At 44.9% G+C, this 19,756-nt stretch overlaps 1 protein-coding gene across 1 annotated transcript in view; it reads left to right on the forward strand.

Moving 5' to 3' along the window:
- Positions 1-19,756, forward strand: part of grxcr1a (glutaredoxin and cysteine rich domain containing 1 a) — a 137,697-nt gene that overhangs the window by 108,235 nt on the left and 9,706 nt on the right. Inside the window, exons 5-6 of the mRNA XM_041182980.1 lie at positions 7,846-7,916; positions 13,627-13,646. Of these exons, the coding sequence (XP_041038914.1) occupies positions 7,846-7,916; positions 13,627-13,646 (91 nt within the window). The remainder of the gene's footprint in view (positions 1-7,845; positions 7,917-13,626; positions 13,647-19,756) is intronic.

Genomic DNA, 19,756 nt, shown 5'->3' on the forward strand with positions numbered 1-19,756 from the left:
GTGTGAAATCGCACGAGCAAAGTAAAATTGTGAACAATTGCCTTTTAATGGCCTTAAGTGGCCTTTTAATTGATGGTGGGCGCGACTCTTGACACTCCTGCCTGCCCACCAACTGGAAGATTGCTCGCGTGCGGGATGAAGTCGGGACGCTTGCCCAACATCATCTTGCAGGATTTTACGCCCCATCATGTCGGGCGCGCATCCAACCGTGGAACGTAAAATTCTGCTCATTATTTCTGTTGAATAAAATGTGACTGGTTTTGTTGAACTCCTGAGCAATAACTGAATACAGCGATTTTCATTCTTTAGCCTTGGCACTTAGCATTCCCTGATCAGTGTATAGACCGGAAAATACGATCAGAGGGTTCAAACCCTTACAGAACCTGCCCAATTTTCCCTCCATTAATTCAATTGAAGGAAAATCCAGCAGGTTCTCTTGCTGACATGCTGACAGTTGTACCAAATGTCCTCCACTGAGAAAAAGCTTAATGCACAGGTGGTAAAAATAAAAATCTACCTCAACACGTTATAATCTTTATTTTGACATAGAACGATTCTGTTAGATAAAGAGTGCAATATGCAGCTCAGAAAATATGCTTTATAGCGTATTTAACCATTTGGATTAACTTTATAACCCTGGAAGATTTAAGTCTGTTGCTGTAAATCTCAAGGCCTGAGTTTTTTGTTCGTCAGGCGTGTGCGATTGGTGGGCCCGGAAGCGGACGGGAAACAAGCCTTCAGCCATGACGGGCCCCTGACCACAATTTCATGCTGTCTGGCCAAATGACAGTCAGCCAGCGTGAAATACGCACTGAAATGCTCAGTGCTGCCAGGGCGGGGGCGTGAAGAGGGCGGGCGATGACCTAACTGAGGGTGTGCGTGAACATTTCTAGTGAGCTCCCTGAAGGCAGGCAGCTGCCCTAGGCAGCTGCAGACCTCCACAGAATAAAGAAAACAACAAAAATGCTGCAAAATATGTCCATGCAGCACAATCAATCTCCTGAAAGCGTACCTCATAAAAAAACAGTCCCCAGATGTCTCTTTTTATTTTATTTCCCCATAGAGATTTCATCCCGCCCTGGATTGAGGTGCGAGCAAAAATGTGAATGCCGCCTGGGAGAATAGACCGCCCGGCAACCTAAATGTGGGCAGTCCACGTAAAATTGCTGTTAATTGCATCGTTAATGGGCTTAATTGCCCGTTGAAATCGGAAGCGTGCCTGCCGAATGAAATATCGCCCGAGAGCGTGATGACATTGGGACGCTCACTGTCGTCATCTCATGCTATTTCACATCCATTTGGGTCAGGAGCCTGCCTGGCGTGGGGAGTAAGATTCTGGCGCGTGTTTTATAAAAGTTAAGACTACAGCCACAGATTTTTGCCAAGACGGACAGCCTCTCCATCATGGCGAAAATAGCAGAACTGGCAGAAAATGGTAAGTCCCTCCTCCGAACATGGCACTTTGTATTGCTGTGAGGGTGGGAATGGGGGCGGAGTGCGTTTCATGTATGCGTGTTTTACCGAGGTAGATTTACTTCCTCAGCTGCCTCCACTCTGGCCGGATTTTGGTAGGCCAGGAGTATGGAACTAGAAGTATGCAAATTTAGAGAAGGTCTGAACTAGGAGTATTTCTTTGGGCAGCCAGGGGACCTCTTTGAAAAGGTAGATCGATCTATTGAATTTGCTTAAAAATTTTACTCAATCCCAGAAATGGCACAAAACAAATTCCAAATGTCTTCCCTTAACCCAAAGAAAACGGAGGGTGGGGCTCCTCATGTCACAGGGTAATTATTTTTGCCCCTACTGACTCATGTACCAGGTACCAAGAAGAACTTTGTGCTGGGGCAGAAATTTTCCCCGGCTGGGGGTATTGTGCAGGGGCAGGCGCGGGCACCCCCGATCCGGGCCGTGCTGCCATTTTATGTGGGCAGTTCATTTAAGGCCCGCCCAGCGTGACACGTGCCTGGAAGCGCTGAGTGGGCGGGGGGGGGGGTGGGGCTGGGATTCCTTGAGTTGGGGCCTGTGCTCTTTCGCGCATGCACGTGAAAGAATGCAGAAATCAGAGATTAGTTTACGGTTTAAAAATTTAAATGAAGAAAAGAAAATATTTTAAGACGTGTCCCATGTTGTGACAGTGCCGCATGAGCTGGGACATGTCAATGAATTTTTTCAAAAGTTTTATTTAATTAATAAACCCTTCATGAAACCTCATCCAGCCCATGGATGAGTTTTCATGAAAAATGTGAAGGCCTCCTGGCTCTTCACCTGCCCACCAACATTAAGGTTGGATGGGCAGCATTCTTAACAACTTTAATTACTTTCTTAATGGCCTTAATAGGCCTTTGGCAGTTTGGCGGGTGCGCAGCTGACTTGGCTGTGTGCCCGCTGAGCTGACAATCTAAATGACACGCGGTGTAGTCGGGACGCACACCCGACATTACTGCGCATCATTTTACGTGTCGGCAAGTGGGCCCCTCCCCCGCTCAATGACACAAAAAGTCTTCCCCTGGAGAAGGGTGCACAGCACCCCATGTGAAGGAACACACAAAATGGGCATGGCACCCTCGCACAGAGGCTATAGAAACCAGTCACTGTGAGCAGCCGGAGGCCAGGGGGAGGGCAGAAGATCAGGAGGGAGAGGCTGCAGCCCACAAAGCAGGGAGGAGGAGGAGGAGGAGGAGAAGCAGGACAACCAGGTACTAGCCTGTAGGAAGGGTGTCCAGACCTAGGTCATCCTACCTCAATATGATGGAGAACCAATGTTGAAGGTGACTGAGGCTAAGCCATGAGCTGGTGACTGACAGATGTCACATGGTCTAGCATCAACTTAAGCCGCCATCCATTAATCCCTATGCCCTGCCTGGCTGTGAATGTCACCATCACTCTCTATTTCTATGCCTCAGGATCTTACCTGGGATCATCAGGGGATCCCAGTCAACAGCATATAGCTGCATTAAGGCTGTATCTAATGTTCTGTTTGCTCATGTGGGCGTTCACATTAACTTCTCTGTAGATCTGGCATCTCAGATGCAGAGAGCCACGGCCATTTTTCCAGTTAGCAGGCCTCCATCAGGTGCAGGGTGTTACTAATTACACCCATGTTGCCATAAAGGCCCCAACTCAAACTTTGTCAACTGGGAAGTCCTCCCACTCAATCAATGTCCAGGTGGTTTGTGACTACACAAGGTTTTCCTTCATGTGTGTGCAAGGTTCCTTCATACTAAGAAGGTCCCAACTCCCTCAATTAATGCACCAATACAGGTCGGAGATTGGCTTCTATGAGACCTTAACAAGATTAAGAACTTGGATAATGACCCCTTTAGGAGTCCACAAACAGAGGCAGGGTGCAACTACAACAACGACCATGTCATCACCAGGAGTAACATTGAGCAGGCGATTGGCACTTTAAAGGTGTGCTTCCAGTGCCTCAATCACTCAGGTGGAAGTCTGCTATATGCCCAAGCAAGGGTATCAAGAGTAGTCGTGCAGTGCTACATGCTGCACAACATTGCACAGCGGAGAGACATACAAATTAATGACAATAATGCCATGAGTAGAGCTCCTACCTCAGAGGAGGAGGAAGATGAGGAGGAGGATGATGATGTTGATGTTGAGGAGGAAGAGGAGGAAGAGGAAGATGAGGAGGAGGAAACCCTTCTCCTTTCGGAAGATTCTGAAAAGGATGAGGATGAGGAGGCTGCCAGTGACGGAGCAGCTGTGAGGCATGGCCATGTGGTATGACCATCCTGTTAAGGGTATTCGTCTCCTCATGTGTTCCATGGATGTCAGTGCTTATACTCTGACCAGTCGGTTTCAGGCTACTAAGGGAGGCTTGCACCCCTTCCTTGCTGAGACGCTGCTCTTGTATTCACTCCGAGTGCTGCTGCAGGTGTCTCTCCATATGATTGGCCAATCACTCATGGTCAGGTCTCATGTGGTTGAGCCCCCGGGACAATGTGGAACTCATGATGTTGATGGATTACTCCATTCACAGCCCTAGAGCCCCCATTGCCTCAGGGAACACAATGTGTGAGCTAGTATTTTGCGATGCTGTTTCCTGAGACATCTCTTCCTCCTTTTTATGCCCAAGGGATGATCTGGCTGTTTTGGGGTGGACACCCTGGCAATCTTCATGACCATCTGTTCCACGGGACGGATGCATCCCACCCCAGTCTGGGCCATCTCTGTGGTGTTCTTTGCCTATTTCGACTGCAACGCCAACATGAATTTATGTTAGCCTGATCTCTTAGTGCATAGAGGGATATTGCTCTTCACTGTTTCTGTGCAACACAGTGCTCATTCGCATGTGTTCTGTACACATCTACATGAGCTGCATATACATACAAGCCTCGATACTGAAGTAGAGCTATGTGCCATGTCTTACACCTTAGTTACAGCATGCAGAAATGACCCTTCTCTTGGAGCTCTGTGTGGAGCAACTCACCTTACCAGAACGCAGCATTGAGCCTTTTCCTGCACTGAATCCATGAGTGTGGGCCCATTGGACCCATCCCTTCCCCACATCTCCTCTGTGTTACATTCTTTGAATAAAATGTGATGTATAAAGGGACCTGAGCCATTCAGATGACAATGCTCCCATTCATTTTTTGCGCTTATATGCCTTCACCATTTTCACCATGTCATCAATGATTACTGGTAAGGTTGGGTGGAGAAACTGGTTCTATGCAAATGCTTGGTTCTATGTATGTTGCGGCTGTGAGTCCAAAGTAACATGCTGAACTCCGCAACCACTGACAGCCCTCCTTGTTTCCTCCCTTTTAGTCACACTGTTATGCCATGGCAGTGTGCAGTTGTGAGGGACCTGATCAAAGGTCAACAGTTTGGGAGCACCCCGATAGTTGGGTGGCAAAGGGAAGTAGATGTGATAATGAACATGGCACTCTTCATCATTCATCCATCCTCTGAGTCATGGCAACTAACTACATGGCAGCTTAATATCTGTAGCAGATAGTGGTGGCAAGATGATGCCGACTCCATGGCTGTGCCTTGAGAATCCACTCCATGTTTTCAATGGTCCAGTACAGTACACTTTGATTAGGCAGCAACAATGACAATTCTCCCATAGGGAAAGCCTAGGATGCACCATCCATTCCAGGGTCAGCTAACAGTTGGACAACATTTACAGCTTGGTCACTCACCTGACAAGGCAATGGCATCTCCTCTGAGGCACAGGGACTTCACCATTGATGACCTATCTCTCAAATGGGCCTTTCTGAAGGCCACTTTTAACTGTGCCTGAGTCACCCAACCTTCACTAGCAGCACTTCCAACCCCTTACTACTTCCAGGGTCACCCACCCCAACTCATTTTCTAGCCTGCCCCTACCCCAGACCAAATATCAGAAGTTCAGGCAGACATTTTTAAAGTTGGGTTCATGGAGTCTGTCTCTGCACACTCAACCCAGGATTGAAAATATATGGTTCACATCACCTGGTCATTTAAGGAAGTAAAGGAAAGCAAAATTAGCTGTTCAATTTATAGTGTAGGGCCACAGGAAAATGACTATAATGCCATCATGTGATACCAAAGCTTTTTCCAATCAATTACTATAACCGTACATTGGTAAATTTAATTTGTTTAACTTCTGAGAGAACGCAGCTTATTTATTAAGTGACCACACAAGTGCTCAGCAAGAAAAAGGCCATGTGCTAAATAATTTAACTCAGTTAAGTATTTAGACAGCTTAGCTTGTTTTTAATTATTTATAGATCCTCTGCTCAAGATTAGTCAGACCTGGCATTTTACAGGCACCCATCAAAATACAACAAATATTGGAAAGGAATTATACTTAGAGAGCTGTCTTTTTACAATCTGTGTTTACTTATTTCACTTAATTTATAACTTAACATTAATTGCAAGCCTAACTAACTCCTTCCAAGTTACAGTTGCTTCATGTATTTAATAGAGATTTTAGTTACCATTCAAAATGCAAAGCTATAGCATTAAGATATTCTATGGCACATGATACTTAGTGAGCTGCTGAAACCAAATAAAAGTCATGCCATTGAATGACAATGATAAAGGATAAGTAATGCCAAGTGTAAGGGTAGATAAATAGCCTGGAATTTCAATCAATTTACCTGCAGAGGAGGGGACAGGTGAAATTTTGTGAAACCTTTCTTTAAGAAATTAAGAAGTTATTGATTATTAGAGCAATGGATTTGATGGTCAAATCTTCATTCTTGGCTCAATGCTTTCTTATATTGTTAACTATGAGAGCGTTATTGATGAAGTAACTTGAGGAGCCTATAGTCTACTGGACTGTGATAAAATACTTTCTATTGTGGAGATGGAGGTCTGGATTTTCATCCTTGAGGCGGACCGAGGGATTCGGGAAAATTCCAGGCTCAACCCACCTTGGGAAAAAGTGTCCGCAAAGGTGGGATTTTCATTGCGGTGTGAGTGGATGTGGGCTAGAGTTGGGCCAGCTAACCTGGGAAGAAGTTTGCAGAGAGCCACAGGGGCTGCTGGGTGCAGAGGTGGACTGTTTAAAAGGCTCACTTTCCTGCTGTGGTCCCAGTTAAAATAAAAATACAAAGGCTCTCCAGTCTTCGCACCTCACACCCCCTCACCCTCCAAACATTCCCCATGCCCTCTCCATGCTGCCTCATGACCCACGCACCCTCATGGCCCCTATGCCAAGCTCTGCATTTCCATCTACCCCACACCCCCCCACCCTGCCCCGATGTCCCCTCAAGCCCCTGGGTCTAGTTCTGCCCTTTCACCGAAACCCACATCCTCTCATTCCCCCATGCAAAGTTCTGCCCTTCCACCCACCCCTTATTGCCCTCATGCCCCCATGCCAAGCTATGGCACTTCCATGCCCATTGACGCATATACACTGCCTAGAATCAATGACCTCTGTAGTGACAGTAGGGCATGTAAAAAGTTTTTTAAAAAGATTTTATTCATAACTGTCCTATGTTAAAAAAGAAGTAATTTCACTACAAACTAGATGCTCGTTTTCTGCCAAAGCTGGGCTGTCCAACCAATCCACAAAATTCAGCCCATAGGACCTGTTTCATCTTTCTCCCTTTCAAACATTGCATTGAGCTTGATTATATTATGATCGCTATTTGATCAATGTTTATGCACCATTCAGCTGTTTACTCCTTACTAATTACTTTTAGCCATTATTGCAAGAGGGATGGAGTATAACTATAAGGAAGTCTTGCTGCACCTATGACACAACACCCAGTGAACTGTGTATAGTTTTGGTCTCCTTATTTAAGGAGTGATATATTTGCACTGGAGGCAGTTCAGAGAAGGTTCACAAGGTCAATTTGTGGGATGTCTTTTGAGGAAAAGTTGAGCAGGTTGGGCCTAAACTCATTGGAGCTTAGAGGAATGAGAGGAAATCTTACTGAAACATGAGAGATGCTGAGGGAGCATGGCAGGGTAGCTATTGAAAGGATGTCTCCTCTTGTGAGGGAACCTGGAACTAGAGAGCACAGTTTCAAAATAAGGAGTCTCTCATTTAAGATAAGGATGGGAGGAATTTATTCTCTCAGAGGGTTGTTAATCTTTGGAATGCTCTACCCCAGAGAGTAGTGGAGGCTGGATCATTGAATATATTCAAGGCTGAGTTAGAGAGATTTTTGATCTACAAGGGAGTCAAGGGTTATGGGGATGGTGCTGGGGGCAGGCATGGAAACTGGAGTTGAAGTCACAATCAGATCAGCCATGGTTTTATTGAATGGCACAGCAGGTTCAATGGACCAAATGGCTTGCTCCAGCTCCCATTTCTTATGTTTAAATCTAATATGGCCTGCTCCTTTGTTGGCTTTAGGACATACTGCTTTTCTTTTGTGCCTCAATGTGCAGAAAACTACCTTGGGCACAACTGAGAAATTCACTGCCTGGAAGACATGTGAGAAGGCCTGTGAACCTATGAGGTAACTGCCTTTACCGCTCTGCTTGTGGGTCAGCAGCACTGTTTTCTTGAGGTGCAAAAATCACACCTGTAAACCTCACCATGATCTGTCTCCTGTCCCACAGTAATTAAACACCATCTCTATCACCTGCTCTCCCTCTCCTGACCACGATCTTCCTTCTCCGACCATGATCACCTTCTTCGGACCATGATCTTTCTTTCCTGACCACAATCTACCTCTGCCAACCATAATCCCACAATCTCCCTCTTTTGACCACCTGCTTTCCATCTCCTGACAACTTTCTCTCCCTTTCCTGACCACAATCTCCCTCTCCCTAACCAAAATCTCCCTCTCGTGGCCACAATCTCCCTCGCCCAACCACAATCTACCTTTGCCAGCCACAATCTTCCTCTCCCTGACCACCTGCACTCCCTCTCCCTGACCACGATCTTCCTCCACCAACCATGATCTGCCTCTGCTGACCACAATCTACCTCCGCCAACCACAATCTCTCTCTCCTGACCATGATCTACCTCCCCTTGACCATGATCTCCCTCTGCCAACCTCAAAACCCTTACTCCAAACCACCTTCTCCTCCCCTTATCACCATGATCCTTATCCCACTCTCCTAACGATCTCTTCTCCTCTCCCATTCAGAACCCCTGATCACAGTCTCCCTTCTTTCTTGGCTTCTCCTCCACCATGTCTTTCTGTTGTATTCTCACTAACATCAGCTGGGGGAGGGTTGGGCGGGGGGTTGGGGCAGCAGGAGGGCGGGGGGGGGGTGGTGTGGTGGTGGCATGAGGGGTAGGAGTGGGTGGCCTGGAGAAAAAATTAAAAAGACCTCCTGCAGTCTGTGACTCCTGCCTACCAATGCCCCCTAACATTCCTCCATCCTTGCTCTGAATGTGCCAAACCACAAATATTGGGTCACAGTATCTAAACCAAGAAGTATGAATCAAAATGTTTAATTCAGTCTAAAATCATGTTCAGAAAGTGAAATAGGAACATAGGACTTAGGACTTCGGAAAAGGATTAGGCCATTTGGCCCTTCGAGCCTGCTCGAGTGTGATTATGGTTGATCTGGTTGTTGTCTCAGTTTCACTTTCCTGTCTGCCCCCATAAGCCTTGATTCCCTTGTCTATCAAAAATCTAACTATGCCTTGAATGAAGTCAATGACCCAGCTTCCGCTGACTTTCTGGGGAAGAGAATTCCACAGACTAATGACATTCTGAGAGAAAAAAAAATCTCCTCATCTCTGTCTTAAAAGGGGGACCTTTTGTTCTTAAACTATTTCGCCTAGTTTTAGTCTCCCCCACAGGAGGAAACATACTCCAGGTATCCATCCTTTGAAGTCCCCTCAGGGTCTGATATGTTTCAATTAGACCACCTCCTGTCCTTCTAAATTCCCATGGATATGGACCAATCTTTTCAACCTTTCTTCATAAACAGAGGGGGAAAAAATAGGGTTGAGAGAGACAGATTAAATGGAAAGAAATTTAAATTTTTTAAAGATCTTCAACAAAAATTACATTCTGAAGGAAAGTGATTCCACATTTGTAAAATTAAATTTTCAGTGCTAGGGAGGTTGTTTGTTAGTGACTAAGACTTACCATACCATTAAGAGCTCAAAATGCACAAGCCCTAATTTTTTCTGCTGTGTTTAGCAGGTACCAGCAATTTCACACCCTTAAATGTATTGCACTGCTAAATCTCTCAGTGAGGTACTGGTGCTCACAGCTTGTGGAGAAAGAATGCAAATCAGAATGTGACTTCTGGATTTTGCTTTAAATTACATGTGTGCAGATTTTGGAAGTTGCTGTCTGATTTACTTCATAACAATGTTGACCCCGATAGTCTCACCATAATTCTTAAGGCAAAATCTTGGTCAATATACAAAAGTGAAATACTGCAGATGCTAGATATCTGAAATAAGAACAGAAAATGCTGGAAATACTCAGCAGTTCAGCATTGTGGAAAGAAACAGGATTAGCTTTTCAGGTCAGAATTAGGCCAATACAGGGTGTGATTTTATGGTCCTGCTGAAGTCAATGGATTTCTGAATGGCTCGCCGCAATTTATGGACCCATCCCCACTGCTGCAGGGCAGTAAAATTCCGCCCATAGTTAATGTTGAAAGATTGATAAGGGGTTGCTAAATTAACAGGGTATCATTACAGGCTCATTAATGGTGAGAGGGAAATGGAATACCTGTAGTTACGTCAAGTAGGTAAGTAGAATAGCAAAAATATTGTTCTTGGATATTTTAATTATTTAGTTGTTGCCTGGGGATAGGGAGCCACTAGAAAGTGAAATGGGGGTGGAATCCCGAAAATGTGTGTAAGATTCCTCCTTCAAGCAGTATGGGCAGAATTTTATGGTGGTTTTACAGGCAGGAGGGCCCATAAAATTCCCCTTGTGGCCTTCCTGCCACCCTCCCACCTAACTCCCAACCTGTCTGCAATTTTGAGGCTGGTGGGAGGAGTTCAGGGGAGGGGAGGCAGTGGGAGACTGGCAGGCCACCCTGCTTGGGCCTCAGACTGGAAGGAGGGTGGGCCTTCCCTCAATTGTTCCCTTTCTACATTGATCGCATCCCAAATGTGTATCTCTTGATGTCTGCCAGGGCCAAACTAAAATGATACAACTTCATATTTTTGTATAGATCATTACTGCATTCAGTTGAATCTGCAGTACTTCCAGCCAGTGATAAGACATGGCTTCACACTGCTGTGACCTGTATTAAACCTACAAAGTCAGAAATTAAACATGGAGGCAGTCTATTACCATTTGTGCAAATTATCAAAGGGCTGAGTAAAAATCGAATTGAAGCAATCTTATGGGGGAGAATGTAATTCCAATTCAATAAGTCTTATGGAAAAAAATGTAAGAATAGAAAAAAATAAATCATATTTGATTGGATTTAAAAATCTTCTGCACTTGTAAGAAATATGTTGACTAAGGTGGAATCTGGTTACAAGAAATGTAGACAGTAACATTTATTATAATTTGATTAAATAACAAATGAACATAACTAAAATTAAATCAAGGAAGAATAGTATTGAAAAAAATTTTGACAATAATATACTATAAAAAGCAAAAGTTAAGTGACAGTGTTAGAAAACAATTTTTCTCCATTTTAAAAAGAAAGCATTTTTTTTCTTGTCAGTTTCCTTAGCCAGCTTTTTCCTCTCATTTGAAGCAATGATTTAAAGAAGGGCATGAATGGAAGCTCAATATTCTTGGCTGTAGGCTTTTCAGACATGATTCAGAAAGAATAAAACAGGAGGAAGAGGTTACAATATTGGATAAAAGCAAATTAGAACTCAAATGCTTTTGTTGTTTTGGACTTGATTACTCCCATGTTCTTTTGCTAATCTCCTATTCCCCTTCTTCCTAAATTTCTGGCCCATTTGACACTGTATCCTATTCCAGATAAAGTCCAACACTTGCATCATCCCTGAACTAGATTAGCAGCTGGTGAAACAAGTTTTTTTTTTGTCTTTCTATTTAATTCACTTCATGGTCCCACCCCCTCCTCTCTTCCCCTTCCTCTGTAATTTTAACTCCAGCTCTGTGGAATCCCTCTCACTTTGCCCCACTATTGGTGTCTGTGCCTTAAGACTATAAGACCATAAGATGTAGGAGCAGAAGTAGGTCATTTGGCCCATGCAGTCTGCTCTGCCATTCAATGAGATCATGGCTGATCTGATAATCCTCAATTCCACTTTACTGTCTTGTCCCCATAACCCTTGATTCCATTATTGATTAAAAATCTGTCTATTTCAGCCTTGAATATGCTTAACGACACATCCTCTACAGCCCTCTGCGGTAAAGAGTTCCACAGATTGACTACCCTCTGAGAGAAGAAATTCCTCCTCATCTCTGTCTTAAATGGGCGACCCCTTACTCTGAGATTATGCCCTCTGATCCTAGACTCTCCCACAAGGGGAAACAACCTCTCAGCATCTACCCTGTCAAGCCCCCTAAGAATCTTTTATGTTTCAATAAGGTCGCCTCTCATTTTTCTAAACTCCAATGAGTACAGGCCCAACCTACTCAACCTGTCCTCATAAAAAAATTCCCCCATACCCGGGATCAACCTAGTGAACCTTCTCTGGACTGCCTCCAATGCCAGTGTATCTTTCATTAGATAAGGGGACCAAAATTGTTCACAGTATTCTAGGTGTGATCTAACTAGTGCCTTTTATAGTTTTAGCAAGACTTCCCTATTTTTATACTCCATTCCCTTTGAAATGAAGGCCAACATTCCATTTGCCTTCCCTATTACCCGTTGAAATTGTATGTTAGCTTTTTGGGATTCATGCACAAGGACTCCCAAATCCCTTTGCGCCGCAGCCTTGTGCAGTCTTTCTCCATTTAAATAATATCCAGCTCCCTATTCTTCCTGCCAAAGAGCATAACCTCACATTTTTCCACATTATATTCTATCTACTAAGTTTTTGTCTACTCACTTAACCTGTCTATATCCTTCTGCAGACTTTTTGTGTCATCCTCACCACTTGCTTTCCCATGTATTATGGTGTCATCCGCAAACTTGGTGATAGTACATTCACTTCTCTCATCTAAGTCATTAATATTTATGTAAATAATTGAGGTCCCAGCACTGATCCCTGTGGCACACCACTAGATACAAGTTGCCATCCCGAAAATGCCCCCCTTATCCCAACTGTCTCTCTCTTCTATTAGTTAGCCAATCTTCTGTCCATGCTAATAAACTACCCCCATTACCATGGGCTCTTAACTTATTAAATAGTCTTATGTGTAGTTTTCTTATTGAATGCCTTTTAGAAATCCAAATATATTACATCTACTGGTTCCCCTTTATCTATCCTGCTTGCTAGCTCCTCAAACGATTCTAATACATTTGTTAGGCAGGATTTCCCTTCATGAAGCCATGCTGACTCTGCTTGATTAGATTATGTACTTATAAACACTCTATTACACCCTTTATAATAGACTCCAATGTTTTCCCATTGACATATGCTAAGCCAACTGGCCTATAGTTACCTGTTTTTTGTCTCCCTCCCTTTTTGAATAAGGCCATTCTCCAATCATCTGGGGCTTTTCCAGAATCTAAGGATTCTTGGAAGATTACTACCAGTGCATCCACTATCTCAGTAGCTACTTGCTTTAATATCCAAGGATGCAACCCATCAGGTCCAGGGGACTTATCGGCCTTTAGCCCCATTAGTTTCCCTAGTACTTTTTCTCTAGTGATAGTTATTGTATTTATTTCCTTCCCCCACCCTTTTGCCCCATGATTATTTAGTATTTTTGGAATGCTATTAGTATCTTTTACCTTGAAGATGCAAGCAAATTGTTTATTCAACTCCTCTGTCATTTCCTGATTCTCCATTATTATTTCCCCAGCCTCATTCTCTGTGGGGCCTGCATTCACTTGGCCTCTCTCTCCCTTTTTATATATTTAAAGAAGCTCTTACTGTCTGTTTTTATATTACTTGCTACTTGACCCTCAAAGTTTATTTTCTCCCTCTTAAGCCACCAAGGTCTCACTTTTTGGAACTCATGTCAGCCTAAATCCGTCCATTATGCCTTCTCCTTAAGACTCTTCTTAAAACCTATTTCTTTGACCAAGCTTTTGGTTATTCCTCCAAGATCCTCCTTTTTTGACTCAGTGCCCATTTTCTGCATCCACCTGTGAAGTGCCTTCAGTTTTTTTTTCAATATTAATTTTGTTATATTGTTACAGTTGTTTCCCGGTCAAACAAGGTGAGAGGAGAAGGCCATACTTTCTAAGACAGGTTAAGAATTAATTTAATAGACAGAAAAATTGGAAAGTTTTCAATTCTCTCTGGTCAATGTTTCCTCTATACCCTTTATAACCAAGTAATGTTTACACTCAAGTGTTAAAAAGAAAAAGATGCCCTCTATTAAAAACAATAAACTGCGGATGCTGGAAATCCAAAACAAAAACAGAATTACCTGGAAAAACTCAGCAGGTCTGGCAGCATCAGCGGAGAAGAAAAGAGTTGACGTTTCGAGTCCTCATGACCCTTCAACAGAACTGTTTTTGTTTTGCCCTCTATTAACATTGCTTCATTACTGCCTCAGTTGGAGTTGCTCATCCATTTTAGTGCAGGCTTTATCACCATCTTTTGTAAATGACAGCAGAGAATTGGGCAAATGCAGAGATTTAATATAACAAATCAATGTCTTATTTCCCACTCCTGCTTGACTGGCTACCTCCTGAAAATATAACCAGGTTATCAGCTTTTTGAAATCGTGAAGGTTTTGCTAGTTTTCTAAGTTGACATGTTTGTGGCAGGAATCGATTGTGGCAGGAAGGTGGCTGTCAATACATCGAGGAGCAAATGATACTGCCCTGGTTAAACAACATTAGTGCCATTAAAGACTGATTCCCATCTCCTTCCAATTCTGTTTATGCTTACTTTTTCTATCAGTGCAATAAACCACCTGGCTTGTCCAGATGTCTCCCAGAATGGAGTGCTGATCTCATGGACGCTGTTGCTGGAAACTCAGGAGCAAAGGGCTGTTTGTTTCTGTGCGCCACCTCTTGCAGGTCAGTGTCAAGTTTGAACTTCAGCCAAAAAACTTACAGTAATAAGTAATTCAATTTATTGATTCCCTGCTCCAATCTTAATAGGATCTATGCTGTGGAATGGTGGATGCTGCTATGTGCAGTACTGTGTGCCACTCTGTTTCCAGTTGAAAATAATCCACTGTTCATACTTCTAATTTGATAAGAAAGTGGCATGTTTCAAAAATGAGAATTGCAAAATGTAGAAAAATATTTAAATTTACCCTTGGAAAGGAGAGATAATGACTTTCTTCAAGGGATGGCTGGTGGGTAAATTGGCAGGAATTCAGGAAAGGCCAGTGTTTTCCTGAGAGCTGAGATGAACCTGAGCTCTCTTCTGAAATTACCATGACATTGTGAGAGGTCGATGTTGGAGAGAAAACCTCCATCTTTGAAAATGCTCTGCTGTTAAAATTTGAATACAATTTACCCAGATCTTTGTCCGCATTGAGAAATCAATCCATGTCCAAATGCAGCAAGACCTGGACAATATCCAGGCTTGGGCTGACAAGTGGCAAGTAACATTCATGCCACACAAGTGTCAGGCAATGACCATCTCCAACAAAAGAGAATCTAATCATCAGCCCTTGATGCTCAATGGCATTACCATCACTGTATCCCCAACTATCAACATCCTGGGGATTACCATTGACCAGAAACTGAACTGGACTCGCCATATAAATACTGTGGCTACAAGAGCAGATCAGAGTTTGGAATCCTGTGGCAAGTAACTCATCTTCTGACTCCCCAAAGCCTGACCACCATCTACAAGGCACAAGTCAGAAGTGTGATGGAATTCTCCCCACTTGCCTGGACTGAGTGCAGCTCCAACAACACTCAAGAAGCTTAACACATTTAGGACAAAGCAGCCCACTTGATTGGCACCCCATCTACAAATATTCACGCCCTCCACCAGCAACGAATAGTGGCAGCGGCATGTACCATCCACAAGATGTGCTGCAAAAACTCGCTAAGGGCCTCCTTAGGCATCACATTCCAAACTCACGACCACTATCATCTAGAAGGGCAAGGGCAGCAGATAAATGGGAACACCACCACCTGGAAGTCCCCCTCCAAGTCACTCACCATCCTGACTTGGAAATATATTGCTGTTCCTTCACTGTCGCTAGACTTGGACTCCCTCCTTAATAGCGCAATGGGTGTATCTACACCACATGGACTACAGCAGTTCAAGAAGGCAGTTCACCACCACCTTCTCAAGGGCAATTAGGGATGGGCAATAAATGCTGGCATAGCCAGCGAAGACCACATCCCATAAATTAATAAAAAATATATATTATTCTTGTCACTTTTATTTATATTTATAATGCTAACTACATCAGTTCCTGCTGGTCTAGATTATAGGATTTCTTTAGCCGTTCCATCAGGTATTTGGCCAATTCGTAATAAGCACTTAGTCAGCACCTATCAAATGGCCATCAACAGGCTTGAAGACCACTTAAGTATTAATGACCAAATATGAAATTACTGCTCTGAGAAGCAGGAAATAAATTAAGCAATAAAAACAGAAAATGCAGGAAACGCTCAGAAGGTCAGGCAGCAATTGTGGAGAGAAAAACAAAGCTAACCATTCAGGTCTGCGAGTTCTGATGAAAGGTATTGGAATCACACAGCTAGACTAACCGACCAACACTGCTCCTGATTTTGTGAGACAATTTTCTATCTCAGTTGCCAGATTGAAATATTTACCTCTTGTGCAATGAGTTGTGAACTCAGATACAAATTAAACTAAAATCCAAGTTTTACCAATTGCATGCATCATCTCCATGTATATGTTCCTTTAAAAACTGTGGGACCATTATGCAATGACATTTGCAAACTGTAGGCAAATATCATATAATCAGTTTTCATGTGATCAGACATCACATGCTCGATGTGATCAGAAACCACATGATTGGATGTCATTTGTTTAGACTTGCAGGAATGTAGCAAAACAAGATTGTTAATCTTGGCCATCAACAGGCTTAGCTTTTTTCTCTCTGCTGTCTGCTTGAAACTTTAAATAGCATCGATTCTCACACTTGGGAGATACTAGCTAACGACAGAGGAAAATGGCGACATCACCTGTAGGCTTGTGTGCACCGATCAGTGGTTGCAGCGGCTTGGCAACAGTCTCCAATGCCGAAAACAACAACCCACACCATCTGATAAACATTTCATATTCAGCGCCGTGTGGCAGGGCCTGTTCTCACAGATTGGTCTCTTCAGCCATCAACAAAACTGCACTATGTAAAGTTACCCCATCCCCAACAGATTTGATTTGCTGCCTGTCCTGCACCTTAGACAAATGGAAGGTTGCCAATAATGACGATGTCTGCTTGAAACTTCAAAAGGCCACAAAAACAAGACTGTCCCACCGACTAATAGGATATAATCTTTATCACTTCAATACGAAGAAACAAACAGCAAGTAGCACACCCACCCTGGAAATGAGTCGACCTTCCATCCAATTCCTTGTCCTTTTTTTTTCCCATTGACTCTCCACACTGAGAAACTTTATCCAAGCTGTCTCTTTGGGTGGAATTTTCTGCTCCTGCTAGCAGTGGGAATCGTGGCGGACGGGGGCACTTAATTTGGCAGGAGACAAAAAATCTATTTCCCGATGGCCGGATAAACTGTTGGAGTTCTGTTCTCCCGATTTTCAAGACAGGTTAAAGGAAGGTCGAGCTTCCTGACAAACAATGTTGGGAATACCATTTGCCTACAATAGTATCTCATGCGTATTCATTAAAAGGCCACCTTGCTGGATCTAAGTTTGCTGTCCAAATTAAGTTCCCCGCCAGTGAGAAATAAAAATGTACAGTTTTACGACTGTAAAAAGAGGCGTGCGCCTGGCGAGCTTCACCTCTTCCGCCACTCTTAGGCCCACAGATGTTGCTTTCTCCTTCTTGGGGACTTTGCGTAACTTCACTCGAGCACTGTTAGGAAATGCTGCACCAAGACTGGACAAGGGAGGCAGGCAAAGAAGGCTGGAAGTGGGGAGGCAAGCTTTCGGGGGAATGGTGGGAAGAGTGCCCATAATTCCCCATGACCGGGGAAGTGGGGGAATATCCGGGAAAGGGGGGGGGGGGCAGAGTTTTCAGAGAAGGGGAGGGGAGTATCTTAGAGGGCAGATTCTGTGGTGTCCTGGGGGTAGAACTCAAGGCACTGGTGGTAGGAGGGAATAGTCACAATCAGAGGGGGAATGGGATGTGGTAGGGTGTGGTAGATAGAGGGAAGTGTCCAGGGTAAGTGTCTGGTACGTGAAGGTCTCATGGGTGTTGGGGGAGGGGGTGGCAGCTGGGGGTGGGGTGGGGAAGAGCGGTGGGCTGGTCACAGAATGGGACAAGACAGGACGGCTCGGATAATGGAAGGGGACAGACTCTGGGTGGGATGGAGACAGAAACAGGTGTTGGCTCTTAGGTGAGGAAGGGCATATGGAGATGGATTGTGATAGGGTCCAGGGTAACGCGGGGGAGGTTCAAGTGTGACAGAGGGGAGAGGCATGGTGATATTGGGTGGTATATAGTGATGGGGATAAGTTGGTGGGTGACAGGGGGAGGGTAGAAGGTGGTGGAGCAAGTTTGAAAGATGATGTGCATCGTTTTTCCAAACTGACCTTGACCACGCAGTTAGTCAGTCAGTGAGATCCCCTGAGGTGGGAGGAGGCTCTTTTCGGGTGGGTGGGGTTCAAGCTCAGCACAAACGGCCAACTAAAGGGACACCCTAATTATTATGAGGCAACTGGATGTCAAAGATGCTTAGTTATGTTCTCCTCTCTATGGTGAAGCCTGCTTTGCAGCAAGTTTGTTCCCAACTCATGGGTCTCATAACATTGAGATCCCAGCAAATTGTGGAGCTGCCGTTCATTCTGTGCCATTTGCCATTGGCTGCAGTCAGAAGCAGAGATGAGGGGAGGGAGGGTGGGGGGGGGCGGGGAGGTGGTTGGATGAATCCAAGGGGCACGGCTGGTAGCGGGCAGCCAACTCACGATTCAAAATCTCCAACATCCCGGGTGAATGTTCATGGCTGACAAGGGATCATGCGGTTAGTCTTTCTATGCTGCCAAGGTAGTGGTCTCTCTATAGAGTGTTGAGTGTCATGGAGACAAGCAGAAAGGTGTTAGGCTTCTTGCACATGGCCCTCATCACCATGGTCAAAGAGCAATGTCTCCATACGTATTAATTTATGAAGAGGAGGAACACCTATCTCTGGTCCTCCAGGATGTCCTTTACTTGGAAGGGGTGGGTAGTGAAGCCATGTATAGACAGAGGCCAGGTGAAGGGCCTTGCACTTGCCTTTTGGCTTTGAGATAGAGGGAAACCTGTAAAGGACATGCTCACTTAATGGGTGGAATTTTCCGAACCCACTGGCGGTGGGCATGATAGGTGGCATGTGTGGAAAATATGGCGGGCAGTGTGAAGGCAGGTCGTGATCTCCCGCTCAGCCTGATCGTGGGCCGCGTTTCCAGCCATCGGTTGGCATGAAGATAATTGTAATACATTAGCATATAATTAAAAGGCCACCCCGCTAGGCTTTTGAGTCCTACCGTATTGTCCGTCCGCCTCGGTGGGAAAGCACACCGACATGTTTCACAGCACGCAGGCGACATGCACTTGGTGGCCTTCACTTTAGGGAAACTGAGGTAAGTGAGCAGCAGCGTTCTCCACAGCTCCCATTGTTTACAGGCCTCAGGCGCACCAGGGGGGCAAGGGCAACTGATGCCTGGCCCCGCAGGCGACTGCTGAGGGGGCGGGGGTGTCCGGGGGCAAGAGCTGGCCATCTGGAGGCAACTGCTGAGGATGGGGAGGGTCAAGTTCTGACGTGGTGCTGCATTCCACGCACAGGCAACTGAGATGGGGGACAGGGTAAGTGAGGGAAATGGCCATGCATTATAAACTGACCATGCCTCTGCAACTGAGACAGATCAGGTTTAGCCACATTGATATGATTGGGGTCAGGCTCCTAGCCTGCCCACCCATGCGAACAAAGCAGAGGCACCAAAGGGCACCAAGCACTCCATACCTTACCCCCTCCCTCCGCACTCCCTGCCACCGCCACCCCCTCTCCACACCCCAGCACAAACTTTGAGTCCGCTGTCACTTTATTGGACTGCAGAGCAGTTTGGGCTGCACACATTGTACAATCTCCTCGCCAACACATGCAGCCCTTTGCAATCTCAGCATTCTGGTTTGAACCAGTGTCCCCCATGTTGCAGGTTGACAGGGCAGCCATGCAGCACACTCATCTCTGGCCATCCGAGGGGTGACCAGCACTCTCC

The sequence above is a fragment of the Carcharodon carcharias genome, chromosome 1, assembly GCF_017639515.1.
Source record: "Carcharodon carcharias isolate sCarCar2 chromosome 1, sCarCar2.pri, whole genome shotgun sequence".
NCBI lineage: Eukaryota > Metazoa > Chordata > Chondrichthyes > Lamniformes > Lamnidae > Carcharodon > Carcharodon carcharias.